General features: G+C 40.3%; 1 protein-coding gene across 3 annotated transcripts in view; it reads right to left on the bottom strand.

The window, feature by feature from the left end:
* Positions 1-617: 617 nt before the first annotated feature.
* Positions 618-23,298, bottom strand: part of LOC132005701 (zinc finger protein 471-like) — a 23,342-nt gene continuing 661 nt past the window's right edge. The window contains exons 2-6 of one of the 3 annotated variants that reach the window (XM_059383160.1): positions 20,834-20,911; positions 13,010-13,136; positions 10,629-10,724; positions 6,483-6,631; positions 6,123-6,234 (exon numbers count right to left, since the gene is read on the bottom strand). In XM_059383160.1, coding sequence (XP_059239143.1) covers positions 6,196-6,234; positions 6,483-6,631; positions 10,629-10,724; positions 13,010-13,136; positions 20,834-20,866 — 444 coding nt within the window. In that variant the 5' untranslated portion in view covers positions 20,867-20,911 and the 3' untranslated portion in view covers positions 6,123-6,195. Of the gene's footprint in view, positions 6,632-10,628; positions 10,725-13,009; positions 13,137-20,833; positions 20,912-23,298 lie in introns of those variants that run through there. The other 2 variants (XM_059383158.1, XM_059383159.1) reach the window with 2 other exon arrangements.

Here is a 23,298-nt window from a genome sequence, read left to right as displayed (position 1 = left end):
GGGAAACAAGTGTGTGCATCCTACATGCAGGAAGTTTATCATAATGTTACAGATGTGTAGCACACATTGACAAATGATAGGAAAATGCAAGCCTCTTGGATTGTCAATTCTGTATAGCAGTTGATTCTCTTAGAATGCCTTTGTTGACTTTTACCAACCTATGCTTAAAACTGACAAATGGGTAAAACTCTGACAATGTCGTTTGATATTTCCATTTACGTTAAAGAGTAAGATCAAAGTGAAACAAGCTGAGGACATAGGTCAGAACTTTGCTCGTTATGTCAATGACAGGCTGAGTGAGCTCTTTGCTAAGTAATAGCTTTTGAGTACTAGAGGAATATTTCCTCTACTTTTTGCATAATTCACAATGTACAGACATGACACAACATACAGGTTAGTAACCTGATTTACTAACATTTTCACTGTCAACTTTTAAAGTCAACCAGCCTTGATTTGTGGTGCATGCTGTTAAAGATTCCCATCATATTTGAGTCAAAGTTGCTAACATGTTGTCACCGAATGCGGAGTTGGGAAGAGAAGCAAAGTAGCAACAATTATGTGGTATGTCCCCCCCTGCAAACGTTAGTCATAAATAAAATATAGCAAATGCTCAAAACTCAGTTTCCAAACTATTGTCTGTGTTTAATACAACTTATTGGTTATAGTAAAAATTTAGACAATAACCTATAAACATATGTATATAATACATACAGGTTACATGTTACCCAGTACAAACATGTATGTATTTCTATACACACATACATATATACCTTTTAGTAACCAGTTCAAAAAATCTCTAAAAATATAACAACTCTTACAAGCCAGAACGAGCCTGCCCAAGTGCACCACAAAATCAACTTTGCTTCCGGAGAGTTGCTGCTAGGGCTCAGCATTCCCTGGGCAGCTACCCTTGCTGGAGATCAGAAATCCCTTTCCAAGAGCAGCCCCCCTTCCCAGCATGCCAAACATCCTAAGGCTGGCAAGTAAAGTACTCTCTAAAGGTAGTGTTGCTTTCCTCATGGCACAGGTTCAAGGAAAGGCATTTTGGCCCTCTCAGGAAGCCTAATGACAAGGCAAGTGAGAAACTCAGACATGAGAAAGCAAGGTCAGCATCCCAAATTTTCTGGTTCCTTCCTGTATATCAGGCAAAGTCATTTCTGTGCTTTAAACATCATTTAGTTTCAGTCTAGCCTTATGAGATTTGCATGAATCTACCCAGAAAATTATGAGAAAAGCAATAAACTGCAGATTAGCACATCAAATATGTAATACCCTGTGTGTATAGTGTAAATTCAGCCCAGTTCAAAATTTTATAATCTAGTATCTGAGGTCAAGCCCTATGAAAACCCATTTTTGCAGCCATTTTCTTAAATCTGATATAAATGTTGATACTTGGCAGAGTCTCTCAACCCTTCCCTAACCTCCTATATCAACCTCTAGGCTACTTTAGAATCAGATTTTCTTTCTTTTTTAAATCAAAGAAGCCATAGTGTTGGTGAGCTACAAGGGAAAGAGGCTAACCTTTAACCTTCATTCCCAGTTATTTCAGACAAAGGATAATTAGTTGGCATGGTTTCTTAAGATTTCTTATGGGCTTAAGAGTTTTAAAATCCCCAAATTCTGCCACAAATCCTCATTCCAGTAGCCAGGATATCAAAGATGTCCCTTAATGTCAAACAAGTTACTTAAGAAATCTGCCAAAATTGTGAATTCACTTGGCATTGTAGCTCATTCTTTGGTATTTAACAATCACAGAGCTACAGAGCTTCTTTTAATCATGTTACCAAAATGGCTGGGTGTTCTAGTCCATGCTTTAAAGCAAAAATTTTAAAAAGTCATTATTGCTTTTGCTTTATATTTTCCAATTCCATTATGAACAAGCATCATACAGACCCCTTGGACTGGCATTTCTTATCTTTCTGACTGGTCTAAAAATTATCTCAACCACAGCTGATTAGCTGTTTTACTGTCGCTATTAAAGCATGCTACTTGGATGGCACAAAACACGAAGAGGAACCTTATAATCCTTTGCTCCATTTCATCCAATAACCACATTTTTTATTTGAATACTAATCCACCTTTTCTCAGGATGTTTTGCCTGAAATCCCTTCAAGGATACCAATCTCTGCATTGGTTAGGTTTCTTTGGTTGACAGCAAAAAAACTTAATCTCATTTTAAAGTGGACACAAGATAATAATAAGACCCAACGTGGGAAGAATGAGAGACCTGTTCTCTGCAGTGAGCAGAGCAGCAGAAGCGCTGGCAGTATCCTAAGTTGTGGCCAAAGGAGGACTCATTTACAGCCTCCTCCTGTGTCCCGAGGAGAGAGTTTCTGATTGGATTAAAGGGAACTAGGTACAACTGACAACACAAAACCTCACCAAACGACATCAGAGCAGCCCAGAGGAAAAGTCTATGTGTACCTCTGTGTGCATATTTTCAATTTGTATTGTAGACAAAAACAAAATAGCTGATATGTTTGTATTTTCCTAATTTTAACTTTATAAATTTCTGATATGTATAACCGTACAATCATATTATCATTATGAAAATTACACAATCAGTTAGTAAATTATGTCTTTCTGTGAGTACAAAAATCTACCTCATTCTTTTCAGTGAGTGTGTAATCTACTGAATTTTCTATAATTTAATTGATTAACTAGCTTACTAGTGCTAGACATTTAAGCTGCTCCAAATTTCTTGCATTTCTATAATAAATGTGCTTACGCATCTATATTTCTGCGCTTGTGCTTTTCAAGAAGATAAACTCCGAGATTTAGAATTGCAGCAAAGTGATTACATTTAAAATGTTGACAGTAACACATTAGCTTCTAAAATGGCTTTTAAAAGATTTATCTTCCCAATGTACAAAAATATATTTCTCACATCTGCAACAGTACTAGATACTATCCATAAAATTTGTGCTGATTTATGTTAGTGACAAGGACTTTTTAAATTTTTAATTTATCAGATCATTATTGTAGTTAGGAACTTATATTTTATTTGACAATTTCATATTCTGTAACTGTGAGTTGCTTGTTGGTGTGATTTTCAAACTGTATCTTATCCTTGCTGCTTTTCAAGAGCACTTTTTAGAAGTATGTAATATGTATATTTTAAAAATTTCTCCCTGCCTATCATGTGCCTTTTAACTTTGCAATAGTGCCTTATACCATGCAAAAGGTTTAAATCTTCTACATGCTCCTTCCTGTCACTCTCTTCATGGCTTCTAGACTCTGTGTCCACCAAGTCTTCCCAAACTCAAAGGGATACAAATATTGTATAGTCTCTTCTAGAATTTTGTGTTTTCCATTACATCTTTAATCCAGATTCAGGGAACTTCTCTGTAAGGAGTAAAATGTAGCTCTGCTTTTACTTCTAGGTGGATAACTAACTGTCAAACACCATTTAAGTAATCCATATCCCCCACTGATATATCAAAAATGCCACTTTTGTGGAACACCTGGCTGGCTCAGTCAGAGGAACATATGACTCTTGATCTTGGGGATGTGAATTCAAGCCCTACACTAGATTTTGAGATTACTTAAAAATAAATAGAAACTTTAAAAAATACTACTTTTGCAATACACTGAATTCATGGGCATATCATCTTTTCCAAAAATTTCCTATGATGCTTGCCTACTTAACACTCCACATGATTTTCAGACCAAACTGTCAATGTAAAAATATCCTACAGTTATCATGACTGGAATTAGGTGAATGTAGACATCTTTACAATATTGAAACTTCTATCTAGAAACATGTGTGGCTCTCCATTTATTCAGAACCTCTGTTGTTCTTCAGCAGAGATTAATAATTTCCTTTCTACACAGAACTACCATTTCATTTTGGGGGGGTTGATATCAGAACTAAATTAGCCTCATGAAAGAAGTATTCCAAATACTACAAAGTATTATGTTTTAATTATGTTTAATTAGTTTTATGCTTTACACTCTACAACTGTGTGATTAGTGGTTCCTTGAAAGCTTAGAATTAATCTGTAAATCCAGGTGTCTTAAAATAGGGGTAAACTATTCCAGTTCTCTATTGCTTCAGTTTTAAATAATAAGGAATTTTTATTTCTTTGCCTTAATTAACTATAGTCTTATATTCTTCCCAATAAATTCTAATTCTTTTGTTTCAGTCTTATCCAGAGCTTTAGATACTTCCTAAAACATATTCTATGTACCAGGTCACACTAAATTTCTGCACCAACAAAGACATACAGCCTTGGAATCAAAAGAAAGCCACTATGTTATTCTGATGTCAAACTTTAAAAATACTACACATGCTAATCCTCATTATCCACCTTAAGATGTAGTTTGAGTTCCAAAATTATTATACTCTCCCAGTACTGATATACTGCTTTCCAGAGTTCACTCTTTAAAAATAATTTTTAAACAGACTCTGAATGACACTGACTTAACATTTATCAAGCACTTAGTCTGGGTCAGGCACTATGCTAAGCACTTTATAGGCATCAAATAGTTTAAATTTCCTAACCAGGGTTTTAAGAGAGTAGTTTAATTACATTTACATGTTTAAAAGACCACCATGGCAGTTGTGTGAAGAACGAACTTGAAGGGAAGAACACAGGATGTAGGACCAGTTTTTATATTGGAACAGTCCAGGAGAAATGACTGTGTTTGGGAGTAGGACAATGAGAATTGAAAGGAGTGGATGAATTCCAAAAATATCTAGCAGATATATCTACGGGGCTTGGTGACATATGGGGTGAGGAAGAGCTGGAGGCCTGAGACGACTCTGCAGAGTGAACTTTCTGATGATGACTAAGGTGCGCGCTTTGTCTGAAGACTTTTCCACATTCTTTACATTCATAAGATCTCTCTCCGGTATGAATTCTTCTATGTAGATTAAGGTGTCCAATCTGGCTGAAGGTTTTCCCACATTCCTGACATTCATATGGTTTTTCTCCGGAATGAATTCTCTGATGAACAGTAAGGGACTGACGATGGCTAAAGGCTTTACCACACACACTACATTCATAAGGTTTCTCCCCAGTATGACATCTTTGATGACAAATAAGGGATGATTTTGTTCTAAATGCCTTCTCACATTCAACACATTCATAGGGCCTTTGGCCAGTATGGAGTCTCCGATGCTGAGAACGGGATGAGCTATCGCTAAAAGCCTTTCCACATTCGCTACATTTATAGGGTTTCTCTCCAGTATGAACTCTCTGATGTTGAATAAGGCGGGTAGTCTGGCTGAAGGCTTTACCACATTCGTTACACTCATAAGGTTTCTCTCCTGTATGAATTTTATGATGCTGGGCAAGGTGTGCCCTCTGGTTGAAAGCTTTACCACATTCCTTACATCCATAAGGTTTCTCTCCAGTATGAATTCTCTGATGAGTAGCCAGCTGTGAACTGATGCTAAACGCTTTTCCACATTCTTTACATTCATAAGGTTTTTCGCCAGTATGAATTCTCAAATGACTAGCCAGGTGTATACTCTGTCTAAAGGCTTTCCCACATTCCTTGCATTCGTAAGGTTTCTCTCCAGAATGCACTCGTTGATGTTGTGTGAGTGAAGCATGATGGCTGAAGGCCTTCCCACAGACAACGCACTCATAAGGCTTCTCTCCTGTGTGAATTCTTTGATGGACAGTAAGGGATGAGCCATAACTGAAGGTTTTCCCACACACTTTACATTTATATGGTTTCTCTCCAGTATGAATTCTCCTATGCTGAATAAGGCCTATGTGATCACTGAAGGCTTTCCCACAATCGATGCAATCAAAAGGTTTCTCTCCAGTATGATAATACCTCCAGTGACGAATAAGGGATGTGTTCTGCCTGAAGGCTTTCTCACATTCAATACATTCATAGGGTCTTTTGTCAGTGTGACATCTCTGATGTCGGGCAAAGGATGAGCCATCACTGAAGGCTTTCCCACATTCCTTACATTCATAGGGCTTCTCCCCAGTATGAATTCTCTGGTGCTGAGCAAGGTGTGCAGGCTGGCTGAAGGCTTTTCTACATTCCATACACTTATACGGTTTTTCTCCAGTATGAATTCTTTGATGTTGAATAAGGTGCACATTTTGGCTGAAGGCTTTCCTACATTCTTTACATTCAAAGAGTTTCTCACCAGTATGTATTCTGTGATGTTGAACAAGGTGCTGACTCTGGTTGAAGGCTTTCCCACATTCTTTACATTCATATGGTTTTTCACCAGTATGAATTCTCTGATGAACAGTAAGGGAGGAGCTGTGGGTAAAGGTTTTTTCACATTCATGACACTTAAAAAGTTTCTTTCCTGCATAGACTTTCTTGTGTTTCACTACCATGGAATTTTGGGAAAAGCTTTTCTTATCTGACTTGTGATTATAAACATTTTCTTCTATGTTGCCTAGATAGACAAATTTCCCAGACTTGTTATAATTGTGATCTATTTCCTTAGTAAGGGTTTTCTCGTAAGTGGTTACTTTTTGCCCGATAAATGCATCTTGACTTACCAACTGCCTCTCAAAAAGACTTTCACATTTCCAATTTTCTCTGTAAGTAAAACACTCAAGTCCATAGGTTGTAATTCTCTCCATTAACACATCATCATACATGAACTGCTTCAGAAATAATTCTTGTCTCTCATATATAGATCCCGAATCTGAAAGATAACAAAAAAGCCAGTGCTTCCTTTATCATGGGCTATAACAAGGGAAATATTTAATGTGGACAGGGTGGTTAAAAAATAGTGAATCCTGCAAAATCTATTATGTAACAGCACTTAAACTGAAAAATATGCAAGTATATTTCAGAGCTCAGGGAAACATGGAAAAAGTGATTAAGTGTAGGATAATGTAGGAAATGTAGGAAAAGAGAATTAAATGCAGGATAATGAGGTCCTAGAGAAATAGGCTACAATAATAATACTGTCTTTTTTTAATCCTATATTAACATAACAGACTATAAATTAAATACCATTACTCTATTCTTTCTCACTTCTAGTTGACTTGCATATACAGATAGGTTAATGTTGTTTAAATATTAATATCATCACATAACTACTGCTGATCAAAAATTTCTACAGATTCCCAGCAACCACAAAACTGTTATGCTTCATGACTTCTCTTGGGGTTTAGGTAAATGCCTAATCTTTTCATAACCAGAAATCAGTATTTCTATGTACCATTGCTACATGTTTCATACAGTGAGCTCCTCATTTCTCAGAGATCCCTGAACTTCAGGCTGCATAGTAAGGCATTTTTCCATTCATGTTCTCATTGTCACCAGCCTACGAAGAGTATCACTTCCCAGGCCACATTTTAATGGGGTTTTGCCATAAGTCTTTTTGAATAAACTGGTTTCATAATGATATATGTAGGTGCGTATTACTATTATGAAGTTCTTTTCACTGCCACTTAAAATAACTTTCTTGCCTTGTGAGATAAAATACAGGCTTCAGGGTAGGAATAATATGCTTTAAACACGAGTACTAAGTCACTTTACATATATCACAGAAACTCAAACATTTTTAAGTTCTAAATAAAAGCATAAAGAAATTTATACTGAAGAGATGATATTAAGAGAAAACTTCAGGGAAAAGGCTGGCATCAAGGAAGGGCAAAAGGGGGTGCCTGGGTGGCTCAGTGGGTTAAGTCTGTGCCTTCGGCTCAGGTCATGATCTCAGGGTCCTGGGATCGAGCCCCACATTGGGCTCTCTACTTGGCGGGGAGCCTGCTTCCTCCTCTCTCCGCCTGCCTCTCTGCCTACTTGTGACCTCTGTCTGTCAAATAAATAAATAAAATCTTTAAAAAGAAAGAAAGAAAGAAAGAAAGGGCAAAAGAGGGGCGCCTGGGTGGCTCATTCGTGAGGCATCTGCCTTTGGCTCAGGTCATGACCCCACATCAGTCTCCCTGCTCCGTGGGAAACTTGCTTCTCCCTTTCCCACTCCCTCTGCTTGTGTTCCCTCTCTGTCAAATAAATAATTTTTTTTAAATCTTAAAAAGAAAAAAAAAAAAAAAACAAGAAACGGCAAAAGAGAAAGTGCTTTCCTTTCCAATCTTATCCATAGTAAATTACTGACTAATCCAATGTTCTCTAAAGCAATTTTCTACTATGTGTCAAGCACTATGGACACTAATGTAATAAAAGACCAGTTGTTCTTGAGGAGAACAGAAAGGGATTAGAAAGGCAAGACCAACAAAGAAAGTAAAAGAAGAAAACATGAAATATCAAGTGAGAGCCCATGTGGTAAAAAGTAAAACTAGTATTAAAGTTCAGAGATGGAAGAGATCAAATCTCCTAAAGCAGTTCAGAAGGGCTCTGAAGTGCTAACAAGCTTTCTACCCCTTCCTACTTCCTTCTTTCCCTCCTAATGCTCAGGCCTCAGTAATTCTAGAATTGAGGCCATGAGAGTTCAATGTACCTACTACCTACTGTTTTACTTACACAGATGACTGAGGGGAGAAATACTGGACAGAAAAAACAGAAAGTTGGATACACCATGGATTCTTCCTATGAAGGTAGCCTCAACATCACAACCTCCCATGGGAAACATGGTTGTCCCTTATCTTTTTGGCCCATCTCCACACAGATGCCGAGATAGCTTACTCACTTACTAAGAGTTGAATCTCTACTGTGACTCAATATCCCACCAATTTTATAGGCTTCAACCCCTTTTCCTTGTTCTGTTCTTCATAAGGCCAATGATTACTTCTTATCAGGGAAGTTCCTCCATTTCCCAATTTAAGAGAGGTGGTAGATTCCTATGTAACCAAAGTATAAAGTATATCTAAGCGGAGCTAATTTCCCTTCCAATATTTGGCTATTTGGAGGACCCTGGAAGTCTAGGATCCAAATCATCTCAAAATGTAAAGATCAAATCCTGTTATGGAAGTGGAAGGAGAATTTCATAAAGGCAAAATTATCACCTATGATCTCAACATTCCCTGAACTGAACATTCAGTTCAGTGGGGGAGGCAGAAAATAAGTATGCAAATCATAAGCAGGTTAATTATACACTTTCCTGAGTGTTACAAAGAAAATAAACTGGCTCGATAGAAAGTAACTGAGCTGAAATAAGGAATGTTCATTACTGGGACGCCTGGGTGGCTCAGTTGGTTGGACGACTGCCTTCGGCTCGGGTCGTGATCCCGGAGTCCCGGGATCGAGTCCCGCATCGGTCTCCCAGCTCCACGGGGAGTCTGCTTCTCTCTCTGACCTTCTCCTCGCTCATGTTCTCTCTCACTGTCTCTCTCTCAAATAAATAAATAAAATCTTTAAAAAAAAAAAAAAAAAAGGAATGTTCATTACAGAAGGTGGTCAGAGAAGGCCTCTGATGAGATGATGTTTGAGCTCTGGCCAGAGAGTCTGTGGGAATTCACAGTGCCTGGCTAGATAAGATTTAATAAACACATGCCTCCTGGGATGAAACTAGTTGGAAAACAAAGAAGGTGAGTCTAGAGAACTGAGCCCCCTTTAGGGTTTCAGGGTTGAAAACAGCCAGATCCTCATTGTGGCTCAATGCACTAATCCAGGGAGTAAATGCATGTCTTAGGAGAAACATGTATCTTTGGCGGTCACACACCCCATGCACTCCCAGTCTACGTGCCTATCGTAAGCACAGCTTGTTCTATTCACATGACACTCCCTATACCACTGTTCTGATTATTACAGCTTCATATTCATTCTTGTTTTTCTTATTCTCTTGTTGTATTAATAACATTCACAATAAAGGTGGAGGCAGAGTTTGGCTCTGGACCTTTCTTTGCCACTAGAGCATCTGGTCCCCAGGCTTCTCCTTTCTCCTACCAAGGTGTCTGGAGTACTCTTTTCATTCGCTGACTCAGGGTTTGCTGGCCAAACCCAACAAGAGTCAAGCATGGACAGACAGCCAAGAGAAGGGCATAGTGGGCGGAGAAATCAGGAGGCGCAAAAGCCTGAATCAGTAAAGAGCTTGGTGAGTTCAGAAAAGGTGACTAACAATTAAGTAAAGAGCTTCTCAACTGTACTGTCGGGACTCATCAACATCTGTAAGGCAAACAGAGACTAAAGAATGATACTGCCTGCAGTCCAGAAGGAACCAAAGATGGAACTCAGACTGCGTCTGACCACACCTGGTCTCTCAAGGTTTAGAGATTTCACAGTTGGCATACCTTTAACATATCTGAATACCTGGGTATCTCATAATTTAGAAAACTCTGCCCTAAAGTAGAGTGAAAAAGCTAAAAAATCACAGAGGATAAATTAAGAGAAGTAGGATGGAGCTGGATACATAAGGGGTGGTAAGGTCTTTCCTATTTGCAACAGAAAAGCAAAGAAAGATTTCAAGCAGCAGGAAATATTGTGATTTTCTAGTAGCACCTAATTTAGGAGTTAAGATTTAAGAAACAGAGCAGCTTATTTAAGTCTAAATGGCAAAAAGAAAGGGGACGGGAAAGAGCTGGATAGAGATTTTTGCAAACTGAGTTAGCTATTAGAGAGAAGAGATATCTAGACATTTGGGGAGCCTATCCTAAGGAGCAAAGTTTCAATTTTCTCCTCAGGTTTAGAAAGCTTGAAAAGAGTCTCTAAGTAGCATAAGAAAGGAGAAAGTATCACCTTTGAAAATAGCTCAGCCATTATTTAGAAAGGATTCCCCTATCTGGTTCTCCCACACTCACCTGGGAATGGGCTTCTTGTCATCTCTATCTTCATCTCCCAAGGCTCTTTCCCTTGCTCCAATAAGGAGATCACATATGGCTTAGAGATGCAAAGACCTACATACAAAAAACCAAACACAAAAATTGGCCATATTTGGGGCATTTCAGAACTATAAGTCAGTTCCTTAATACTGGTGGAATGATAGAACACGAATGATAAGATCAAAGGGTAAAACATTTTAGAGACAGATTATATAAAGCTTCTGGCATAGTCTAGTGGGACTGCCAACAGTCAACTCTATAATAAAGTTAAACAATTTTCTAAGGGAATTGGGGCAGAAATTCTGCCCAGCATTTACATAGGATCATCAGACAGCCAGTAACTGATGTATTGTAAAGAGCCCCTAGAGACAGAGTTTGGAGTCTGAGTCAAGTTAACTGTCTGGAATATTACTCAGCCATCAAAAAGAATGAATACCTTCCATTTGCATCAACATGGATGGGACTGGAGGGGATTATGCTAAGTAAAGTAAGTCAAGCAGAGAAAGACTATTACTATATGGTTTCACTCATATGGGAAACATAATGAATAGCATGGAGAACATTAGGACAAAGAAGGGAAAAACGAAGTGGGGAGGGAATCAGGGGAGACTAACCATGAGAGACTGTGGACTCTGAGAAACAAAATGAGGGTTGGGGGGGTATGCAAAATTGGTGAGCCTGGTGATGGGTATCAAGGAGGGCACGGATTGCATGGAGCACTGGGTGTTATACATAAACAATGAATATGGAACCTACATCAAACAGTAATGATGTACTGTATGATGACTAACATAACATAATAAAAAAGAAAAAAAAAGGAAAACAAAACTCTTCAAAGGAATATAACAGGGACACCTGGGTGGCTCAGTTGGTTAAGCGGCTGCCTTCGGCTCAGGTCATGGTCCCAGCATCCTGGGATCGAGTCCCACATCAGGCTCCTTGCTCGGCAGGGAGCCTGCTTCTCTCTCTGCCTCTGCCTGCCATTCTGTCTGCCTGTGCTCGCTCTCTCTTCCTCTCTCTCTGACAAATAAATAAAATCTTAAAAAAAAAAAAAAAAGGAATATAGCAGAATCTATAGCCTCTACAATGTATCATTTATAGTGTCTGAGATAAAATCCAGAATTATTACCTCTAAGCAGAAAGAGGAAAAAGTGAATCACACTCAGAAAAATAAGTAATTAATGAAGAGCTAACCAGTAATAACAAATAAAATCTTGAAAAAAAATTCACTACTTTCATGTCCCAGCTGGGGTACCAAAAACAAAAACAAAAAACAAACAAAAAACCACGACAAAAAATAAATACATATAAATAAATAAAAATTCACTACATTTGGGGTGCCTCAGTGGTGCAATTGGTTAAGCATCGATCTCTTGGTTTTGGCTGAGGTCCTGATCTCAGTGTCATGGATTAAGTCCTCCATCAGGCTCTGTGCTCAGTGCAGAGTCTGCTTGAGATTCTCTCTCCCTTTTCCTTCCTACTCATGCTCAGTCTTTCTCAAATAAATAAACAAATATTTTTTGAAAATTCACCACATTGACTTAACATGACATTAAAGAAGACACAAAAAGTGGAAGTAAATTTGAAGTTATGTCAATAGAAATTACCTAATCTGACAAAGAAAAAACATTTTAAATAATGAACAGACCTTCAGCTACCTACAGCATAATATCAAAGGTTCTAATATACTTGTAATTGAAATACCAGGAGAGACAGCAGCGAAAATTATTTGAAGAAATAACACCAAAATTATTCAAATTTGATTAAAGAGATATATTTAAGTTTCAAGATTAGTGAACCACAAGCAGGATAAAAGGGGCTTCTCAGAGAAGCACTGCAGATGCATTGTTCATTCATCAATGAAATACATGTCTTCGGGGTGCCTGGGAGCTCAGATGGTTGTGCATCCGCCTTTAGCTCAGGTCATGATCTCCAGGTCCTGGGATCAAGCCTGAGTTGGGCTCCCTGTTCAGCGGGGAGTCTGCTCCTCCCTCTCTCTCTGCCCCTGCACCCCATTCGTGCTCCCTCACTCTATCTCCCTTTCAAATAAAATCTTTCTTAAAAGAATTTTAATAATGGGGCACCTGGGTGGCTCAGTGGGTTAATGCCTCTGCCTTCAGCTCAGGTCATGATCTCAGGGTCCTGAGATCGAGCCCCACATCGGGCTCTCTGCTCAGCAGGGAGCCTGCTCCCCCCCCACTCTGCCTGCCTCTCTGCTTCCTTGTGATTTGTCTGTCAAATAAATAAATAAAATCTTTTTTAAAAAAAAAATAAATAAATAAAGGAATTTTAATAATAAATAAAAATGTAAAAATTTCCTAACGTAATTCTAAATTCTGTAGAGGGGAAAATATTCTTACCCAGTGATACCAGGTTCTGATAGTTCTCCAACATCATATTCTTGTACAAATTCCTCTGAGCAGGATTCAGCCATTCCCACTCCTCCTGGGAAAAGTCTATTGCCACATCCTTGAATGTAACCAAGTCCTGAAATGACACAAACACACTCTTAATCAACCAATGCTCATTTCATGCATAACTCCAAGTTGAAGCTTTAAATTATTTCTACTTTATGTGAGAAATAGCCCTTGGAGGAGAAAAAAAAATTAAACCTTTATAATATGAAGCTCCAACCTAAAATAGTATTTACTAAAGTGTTAAACTGCATTTATGCAAGGATGCTAACCTATTTGTCGGCACGTGGAAATACGGACAGGTGGCCACAGGGCAGTAAATAAGAGCATCAAGGAATGGCTTATATCTGTGGTTGAACCTTTAAAAACCAAGATTATCTAAACTGATATTTTGTAAATGGTACTCTATGAAATCCTAGAAGGGTTTTGTTTCAGAAGAGAAGGGGTTTCTGGACTGATGGGGCTGATTTTATCTTTTCTTACACAATAAAAACAATAAATATAATTAAAGTGCAATTTTCTCATTCTATACCATTAAGAACTAGCATGACATTCTACACCAGAATAAACTATATAATAATACGAGAAATCACAAAGCATTAAGACTATAACACATTCAATTTGTATATTGAGTCTAACAAACCTGTACGCTTAAGACAATAGCAAACTGAAACTGAATAAATAAAATTTTTAGTCTCTTTTTAAAATATATTTTTATTTATTTTTATTTTTTAAGATTTTAATTATTTATTTGACAGACAGAGATCACAAGTAGGCAGAGAGGCAGGCAGAGAGAGAGAGGGAGAAGCAGGCTCCCCGCTGAGCAGAGAGCCCGAAGCAGGGCTCGGGGATCAATCCCAGGACTCCAGGATCACGACCTTAGCCAAAGGCAGAGGCCTTAACCCACTGAGCCACCCAAGCACCCCTAAAATATATTTTTAAAGATTTCTTTATTTTAGAGAGTAAGCAAGTGAGCAAGCAAGCACGGGGTGGGGGTGGACAGAAGGAGAAGGAGAGAGAGTCTTAGAGTCTTAGGCAGATACCATGCGGAGTGCAAAGCCCGATGTAGAGCTCAATCTCACTAACCTGAGATCACAACCTCAGCCGAAACCAAGTGGTGGATGCTTAACCAACTGCACCACGCAGGCACCCCTAATTTTAAGTTTCTTTTTTTCCGTTTAAAGATTTTATTTTTATTTATTTGAGAGAGAATGAGAGAGAGACCATGAGAAGGGAGAAGTCAGAGGGAGAAGCAGACTCCATGCTGAGCAGGGAGCCCGATGTGGGACTCGATTCTGGAACTCTAGGATCATGAACTGAGCCAAAGGCAGTTGCTTAACCATCTGAGCCACGCAGGTGCCCCCCCCTACTTTTTAGTTTCTTAAAGAATTAAATGCATTGAGAAAAATAAATGTCCAGTTATAATCACCAGCAGGTTGTAAGAAATTTTTTTAAATATGGGCATTTTTCATCTTCAGATTTGTTTATTTCCATCAAAAAGAAAAATCTTCATGCTCGTGCATTGCACACCAATGACAATGGTAACTGTATTCTATATAAAGACAAAGCTATACAAAGAATGTCTTAATTTGCTTTTTGACAATGAACACTTAAGTTTAGAACAAAGGCATGATACAAAGATATTCAAAGTATGGGACTTTAGAAGATATACAGACCTTTGAGAAAATATTTAGTGTATTTTTCAAATAAAAGTATTAACATTTTTTGTTATTTTTTTAAAGATTTTGTTTATTTATTTGACAGAGACACAGCAAGAGAAGAAACACAAGCAGGGGAGTGGGAGAGGGAGAAGCAGGCTGGCTTTCTGCTGAGCAGGGAGCCCAATGCGGAGCTCGATCCCAGGACCCTGGGACCAGGGACCCGGGCTAAAGGCAGCCGCTTAATCGACTGAGCCACCCAGGTGCTCCTGTTATTTTCTTTTTCTTTTTCTTTTTTTTAAAGATTTTATTTATTTATTTGATAGACAGAGATCACAAGTAGGCAGAGAGGCAGGCAGAGAGGGAGGAAGCAGGTTCCCTGCCGAGCAGAGAGCCCAATGTGGAGCTCGATCCCAGGACCCTGAGACCATGACCTGAGCCAAAAGCAGAAGCTTTAACCCACTGAACCAGCCAGGCACCCCTATTTTTATTTTCTACACCCAATAAGAGGCTTGAATTCATGACCCCAAGATCAAGAATTCATGATCTTCTGACTGAGCCAGCCAAGCACCCTGGTATTATATATTCTTTTTAAGATTCACTGTGAGCTACTGGTTTTCAGGAGTTTTGGTTTGCCCCTTCTAGTTAGTTGAGGCTGCCATTTTGGCTGCTACCCATCATTTCCCATGTTCTTATAAAACCAAATGCATTCAGATGAATTTAACCAGGCAAGCAGAAGTAGCCACATTCTTTCCAATATTTAGTATAATTTGGTCACTAGTAAGGAAATTAGGTGTTTTGGATATTCCCACAGAAAAATGAATTTGATTGCTTGTGATCCTGGTACTCTGGCTAATTATTTGGTATGTACACCATCAGAATTTTCCCAGTGTTTATATAGGTATCTTTATATGCATTCTTATTTTTTACTGATAATCTTATATTAAATTAAATTCTATTTTTTTAAAAATATCTATTTATTTATTTGACAGAGAGAGAGAGAGCGAGAGAGGGAACACAAGCTGGGGGAGTGGGAGAGGGAGAAGTAGGCCTCCTACAGAGCAGGGAGCCTGATGCAGGGCTCGATCCCAGGACCCTGGGATCATGGCCTGAGCCAAAGGCAGATGCACAATGACTGAGCCACCCAGGCGCCCCTAAATAAATTCTAATTTATAGTATTTGAAGAGATTGTAATTATTTTTTAAGAAGAAAAACATTTACTGCAAGGTATCAAATAATATATGGGATTTCCAGAAGGACTAAAGAGCAAAGTTTGCATGATACACAAGCAAAAGCTACACATCAGGAGAAAAGCCTAAATTAGATCAAGATGGTGTTTTTCAAAAATCCCATTCTCCGTCCGGTGTCACCCACAGATAAAGCACCTAATATGCTAGGACTTGACCAGTAGGAATTTCAGCCAGAACTGCTCCCAGAACAACCAAATGCCTCTGCCACTATTTTGGCTTTAAAATCCGATTTCCCTGAACTTTGCTGCTACTTCCTGTTGCTAACTTCTGCTTTCCACACATTGTACTGGAAGCCTCTACATGGCATATATAAGTCATATACAGACCCTATTTGCAAAGGAGTCTGGGTAATGCCATTTTTAGCTTTCTGGTATGCCCCAATACACAGTAAACAAAAACTCATCATATACTAGGCCAACAAAAGCCTTAAATTTTAAACTCCCAAATTTTCAGGCTATATATATATTTTTAAAGATTTTATTTATTTATTTGATAGACAGAGATCACAAGTAGGCAGAGAGGCAGGCAGAGAGAGAGGGGTAAGCAGGCTCCCTGCCGAGCAGAGAGCCCAACGTGGGGTTCAATCCCAGGACCCTGAGACCATGACCCGAGCCGAAGGCAGAGGCTTAACCCACTGTGCCACCCAGGTGCCCCCAGGTTATATTTTCAATTCAGGATTCAGAGCAACTGAAACCTATGAAGAGATGAATTTAAAACTTTATCTACTTGAAAATCTATACGTAACCAACAGACAGTAATAAAATTAAATTAGTGGGGCACCTGGGTGGCTCAGTGGGTTAAAGCCTCTGCCTTGGGCTCAGGTCATGATCCCAGAGTCCTGGAATCCAGCCCCACGTCGGGCTCTCTGCTCAGCAGGGAGCCTGCTTCCCCTTCTCTCTCTGCCTGGCTCTCTGCCTACTTGTGATCACTCTCTATCAAATAAATAAATGAATCTTTAAAAAAAAAAAAGAAAAGAAAAAAATTAAATTAGTAAAACAGAAAACAAATTTAGAGAGGATATGGAAAAATGGGAACCCTCATACACTGCTGCCAAAGAGGTAAAGTGGCACAGCCCCTTTGAAAAATACAGCTTAGCAGTTTCTTAAGAACTTAAATATGAATTTACCGTATCACCCAGAAATTCTACTTCTAGGTTAATCTACCCAAGAAAAATGAAAATATTATGTACAAATAAAGATTTGTACATTTCTTTTTTTTTTTTTAAGATTTTATTTATTCATTTGCCAAAGAGAGAGCACAAGCAGGAGGAGCAGCAGGCAGGAGAGGGAGAAGCAGGCTCCCCGCTGAGCAGGGAGCCAGATGTGGAAACAATCCCAGGACCCTGGGATCATGACCCTGGGATCATGACCCAAGGCAAAGGCAGATGCTTAACTGACTGAGCCACCCAGCTGTCCCAAGACTTGCACATTTCACTATTTAATGTATACAGATTCATTTATTTATGTCTATCTCCCCCCCCATCCCCCACCCCGAAAGTAAGTTCCACAGGGGCACGGTCTTTGTCAATCTTGCTGCACCGGCAGAATCTAAAAGACCATCTGGCATGTACAAGGTCAAAAAGTATCTGCTCAATAAATAACTTTAAAATAACCAGCAGAGGGGCACCTGGGTGGCTCAGTGGGTTAAGGCCTCTGCCTTCAGCTCGGGTCATGATCCCAGGGTCCTGGGATAGAGCCCCGCATCAGGCTCTCTGCTCAGCAGGGAGCCTGCTTCCTCCTCTCTCTCTCTGCCTGTCTCTCTGCCTCTTTGTGATCTCTGTCTGTCAAATAAATAAAATCTAAAATAAAATAAAATAAAATAAAATAACCAGCAGAGCTTAAAAAAAAAAAGGTTCCCAATTCTAAAATTTGCTAGAAAAATAAACTTGTAAGAACAGTTAAGGGAATTCTGGAAAAAGATGAGTAATGGGAAGAATGTTAGCCCTTCCACCTTAAAAAACACTGTAAATGCCCAAAGACAAGGCAAAAATTTCCCCAAATGTGCTTTATACCACAAATTATTCCAAGACGTCAATATACCCAGTGCAATTTTATTCAGAGTCCCCAGGCAGAAGCAGATTGATAAAATGCTCACAGCTGACAAGCTGAAGAGTTCTGAAGAATGATGTAGGAGAAGAAACAATGGTAATAAATGCTAATCTAGACTGTTCATTCACAGAATACTACTATCTGCCAAAGAAGGGTTCTGGTAAATAAATACCCCAGGCTCTTGGTTGAGAACCCAAAGAAAGGACTACACCCCAGAACTGATGGTGAACCAGACATAACCCAGCTTTCAGAAGCACTGAGGCCCTGCCTCTAATCATCTCAGCTCCTGACCACACTAGGCCTGAGCTGATCTCAGCACAGCTACGTGCCACAGGCAAGAGTAAACCGTCTCCATCAAAGTACACAGGAGGAACCTAGATATGCAGTACAAAGTCGGTGTTCAACAAATCAAAAATACCCCACAATGATGCGGTATGTCACTGGGACACAGGAGTATCTAAAAGAGCTCCTAATGACCAAACCTAGAACCTGAGCAACAAAAAAAAGTAAAAAATAAATAAGCGTGAGTCCATGCTAGCTAATACAAATAAATGACTGGATAAAGAAATGGTGGATTTAGGCAGAAAATGGGGAATTACACAAAATAATCAGACATTCTAAAGCTAAAAATGTGGGGCGCCTGGGTGGCTCAGTGGGTTAAGCCTCTGCCTTCGGCTCAGGTCATGATCGCAGGGTCCTGGGATCGAGCCCTGCATTGGGCTCTTAGCTCAGTGGGGAACCTGCTTCCCTCTCTCTCTGCCTGCCTCTCTGCCTACAGGTGACCTCTCCCTTGTGTCAAATAAATAAATAAAATCTTTTTTTAAAAAATAATATAAAAAATAAATAAAACTGAAAATGCAATAAATGGAAGCTATGATTCAATGATGGACCTAACAGCAGATTAGAAAATTGAAGAGAATTAGAACATAAGTGAAATATACAGAGTAAAAAAGATCTAGACTTTAAAGATTTTATTTATTTATTTATTTATTTGACAGAGACACAGCAAGAGAGGGAAAAGAAGCAGAGGAAGGGGGAGAGGGGGAAGCAGGTTTCCTGCTGAGCAGGGAGCCTGATGTGGGGCTCGATCCCAGGACCCTGGGACCACGCCCTGCAACCAGTTCCCCACTACGCATGGAGTCTGCTTAAGATTCTCTCCCTCTCCCTCTGCACTCCCCACCTGCTTGTGCACTCACTCTCTCTCTCAAATAAATAAATAAATATATATATTTTTTTAAACAAACAAACAGAAATACAAGTAAAACTGAATGTAGTGCAAGGTACCTTGGTGACTCAGTCAGTTTAGCCTCCAACACTTGATTTCAGCTTAGGTCTTGATCTTGGGGTCATGGGATCAAGCCCCTAGTCAGGCTCACACTCAGCAATTTATTTATTATTCCTCTCCCTCTGCTCCTCTCCTGGCTTATACATGCATGTGTGCAAGCACACTCTCTCTCCCCTTCTCTCTCAAATAAATAGTAAATAAATAAATATCTAAAAAAAAAAAAAACCTGAATGTAGTCCAGCAACAGAATCAAGTATAAGATACAGGGAGCATTCCAAATTAGTTAAGAAAGAGATGAGTTAGGGCGCCTGGATGGCTCAGTGGGTTAAGCCGCTGCCTTCGGCTCAGGTCATGATCTCAGAGTCCTGGGATCGAGTCCCGCATCGGGCTCTCTGCTCAGCAGAGAGCCTGCTTCCCTCTCTCTCTCTCTGCCTGCCTCTCCATCTACTTGTGATTTCTCTCTGTCAAATAAATAAATAAAATCTTTAAAAAAAAAAAGAAAGAAAGAAAGAAAGAGATGAGTTATTCAACAAATACCACTGGGTCAAATGGGGAGACAAGTGGGAAAACAAGGAACCCTTGACTCATTTAGGACAAATTAAACATTTAATGTAACAACTTAATGTAAATTAAATTTAATGTAACAACTTAATATAAATTTGGACCTTATCCTCACAGGAAAAAAATGACAAAAATCAAACATAAACTTGCAAGAAAACTATGAGAGGTAAAAACAAATCTTTTAGAAGAAAAACTGTTATCTACAGATGCTGGGGTAGACAAGGATTTCTTTTTTTTTTTTTTTTAATATAATTTTTTATTTTTTATAAACATATATTTTTATCCCCAGGGGTACAGGTCTGTGAATCACCAGGTTTACACACTTCACAGCACTCACCAAAATAGACAAGGATTTCTTAAACAGGATCCATAAAAACATAGAAGGGAAAAACCTATTTATGTATGAATAGAATTCCCTGAATGATATAGTTTCTCCTAAGAACTGGAAGGCAAAAAAAATCACTTTTATGTCTTGAATTTCATATATACATGATATAGATATCATATATGTAATTTCCAAAAATTGACTAGAATAAGGTTTTTTAGCTAAACAAAAAAAAAAATTTAAGAACTTAAGGATAAAATTAGAGATCTGAACAGAATTCAGCCTGAAGGATGACTCCAATGCATTCTAAAAACAGAAGAGGGCCAGCAAATGCACATTTTACTTGGAACGCCACTCACTGGTACCGAGACAACTCTATTCCACATAACAGAAACCAAATCTTTTCCCAGGCGTCAACACTGAACCAAGAGTGAAGTGGAAAGAGGGGACTCAGAGAGGGCGCTGGGCCTCATCACACTTGGTTTCACTTACCCATCAGGCAGCCTGAGTTAGCACGCTCTGGGGAAAGTGGGAACCAGGCCAGTCAAAACCACTGTTAATCAGAGAATTTTCAAAAGAAAAGACGCCTTACTAAGTCCTGACGAGTTAAGACTTTTCACAGATGAGAATGGAAATAACTAACCTGGGATATGGCTTTAACTAGTTCAACAGTCATTTCCAGCCTTCCTCGCTGACTTCTCTCCTGGAGAACAGCAGTGTCCTAGAGAACAGGCGTGGAGAGAGAGAAAGGACAGTGAGGAGATGAGGCTTGTTCTCCACTCCTGGAACCATCAGCCTAAAAACTCTGTCCTCCCCTTCTTCCCCCGGCTTTCCTTGCTACTGCTGCCCAAACAGCCAGAACAGTCTAGGCACCTACAGCCAGGAAGGACTGCAACCTACAATTCTGTTTCTCTTATGCTCGCGTTCCTAAATTTAATCTTTTTTCCAAAAAGTTGCCATCCCATTCTTGGTCTTATTTTTATCGGTAAACGTGGCTCTTTCCCTTTCTGCATCTCTGCTTCAGGATTTGACACAATCTACAATTTGAAAATCTTTGCATCAGGCTCCCTGCTCAGCGGGAAGCCTGCTTCTCCCTCTCCCACTCCCCCTGCTTGTGTTTCCTCTCGCTGTGTCTCTGTCAAATAAATAAATAAAATCTTTAAAAAAAAATCTGACTCCTCAATGCATCAGATGCCAGGGTTATCATTCTCCACCCAATCCCCACAGGCCTGGCCTGCATCTCAGGCTGGGACAACGGACAATGGGGCAACTTAGCATCTGATTTTGCCACCTTCACTCTCATCAGTCTTCAGTCCTTGGTTTCCCCTCCTTTTTGCCACCCATAACTGAAGGTGTCACCTGCTCCAGTCGGGGGCTCTAGTTAGTCACCTCCCTGCATTGCTTTTTACTGGAATCCTTGAACTGGGAGCAGGGGCTTCTACTCTAGGGTTCTTACCTCAGCAACACACAACACCGAAAACCAACACACACCAAGAAGCTGGTGCTATTGGTCTTCCAAGTAGTGTCCCCATACACACCCAGCACCCTGGGCCAGCTATAAGCACACGGTGTGACACACAAACACTGACCTAAGATCTTGTCGACCTCCTGACCACAGAGGACATCATCCCAAGCACCTAAAGGAAGCCACATCACACTCAGTCACACTCACCATGGTCTCGGAGGCCTGTGCACAAACACACAGGGTGAAACACAAACATCACACACACCCCCAAACTTACTCTCTTACACATACCACGGCTCACTGCGCCCTCCTCTCTGTCTTGCTCACACGAGCACACTCCGCAGCCTAACCGAGGCTATACCTGCAAGCCTTCGGGGGACAATCTGCAGTCTCCATGGTCTCTGTCCTGCTCGCTCTGGTCTCACACAAAAGCACGTCTCCAGTTTTCCTCTCTGTCACACAAACAAACACAATAGCCCCTCACACTTCACACTCACAAACACACACACACACGCACGCACATTCTCAGTGTCATCTGTGTCGGGATTTCTGTCACACATAGAAACTGCTCAAGAACAAAATCCAACTGAGGAAAATTTAAACATCTAATTAGCTCTACTCATCAGTTCCAGAACAGGGCTGCCGCCCACCCTGCAAGCAGAGGGGCTCCAAGGAGCTGCACGAAACGTTCATTTTTCTAGAAAGGCGGTGGGGCAAGAAGCCAGCGAAAGAAAGGACAGGACTGTTTCGGGCACAGTAACTTCCCTTTAGCAGGAATGTGAGGGGTCATGCACAGGTCACTTCGGCTTGCTTTCGGGGATGAAGGCCCACGTGACCTGTGACCTCACTAGAGCCGCCCAGAAAATTCTTGACTCCCCAGTGAAAACTCCATTTCCCGGGCAGGCTGAACCGCAGTTAGGATGGGTATTAACTGTCCATCTGAGGACATGGCCTCCATGCGGCCAAACTGGGCCAGAGGTTTTCTTTCTCCTACCACACACACACACACCCTGGCCTCTCACCCTGTAGCTGCACCGCACCCATCTCACACACACCCAGGACACAGTGCCCTCTCTCACACCCAGACACCTGCACTACGACAGACACACCGACTGCAGCCTCGCACACTCACCAACATGCTCCTGACACCCCACAGTCTCTCACACACACCTGCCACCATCTCTGGCATCTCACACTTTATCTCACACATACTCACCTCCCACATCTCTGGCAGCTCACACTCACACACACACCTCCCACATGTATGGCATCTGAACCTTTCCCTCTCTCACACACACACCTCTGACCATCTCTGGCATCCCACACTCTCACACACACATCAACATGTGGCATTTCACATTTTCTCTCTCTCACACATCTCTCCCACATCTCTGGCATCTTATACTCTCTCTCCCGCTCTCTCTCTCTCTCTCTCACACACACACACACTCACCTCCTACATCTCTGGCATCTCACTCTCTCTCACACACATCCCACATCTCTGGCACCTCACACTTTCTTTCACACACACACACCTCCTACATCTCTGGCATCTCACTTTCTCACACATTTACCACACGTCTGGCACCTCACACCTTCTCTCTCACACACACACCTCCCACCATCCCTGGCAGCTCACACTG

Source organism: Mustela nigripes, chromosome 17 (genome assembly GCF_022355385.1).
Source record: "Mustela nigripes isolate SB6536 chromosome 17, MUSNIG.SB6536, whole genome shotgun sequence".
NCBI classification, from domain to species: Eukaryota; Metazoa; Chordata; class Mammalia; order Carnivora; family Mustelidae; genus Mustela; species Mustela nigripes.
This window is presented reverse-complemented; position numbering and strand designations above follow the sequence as displayed.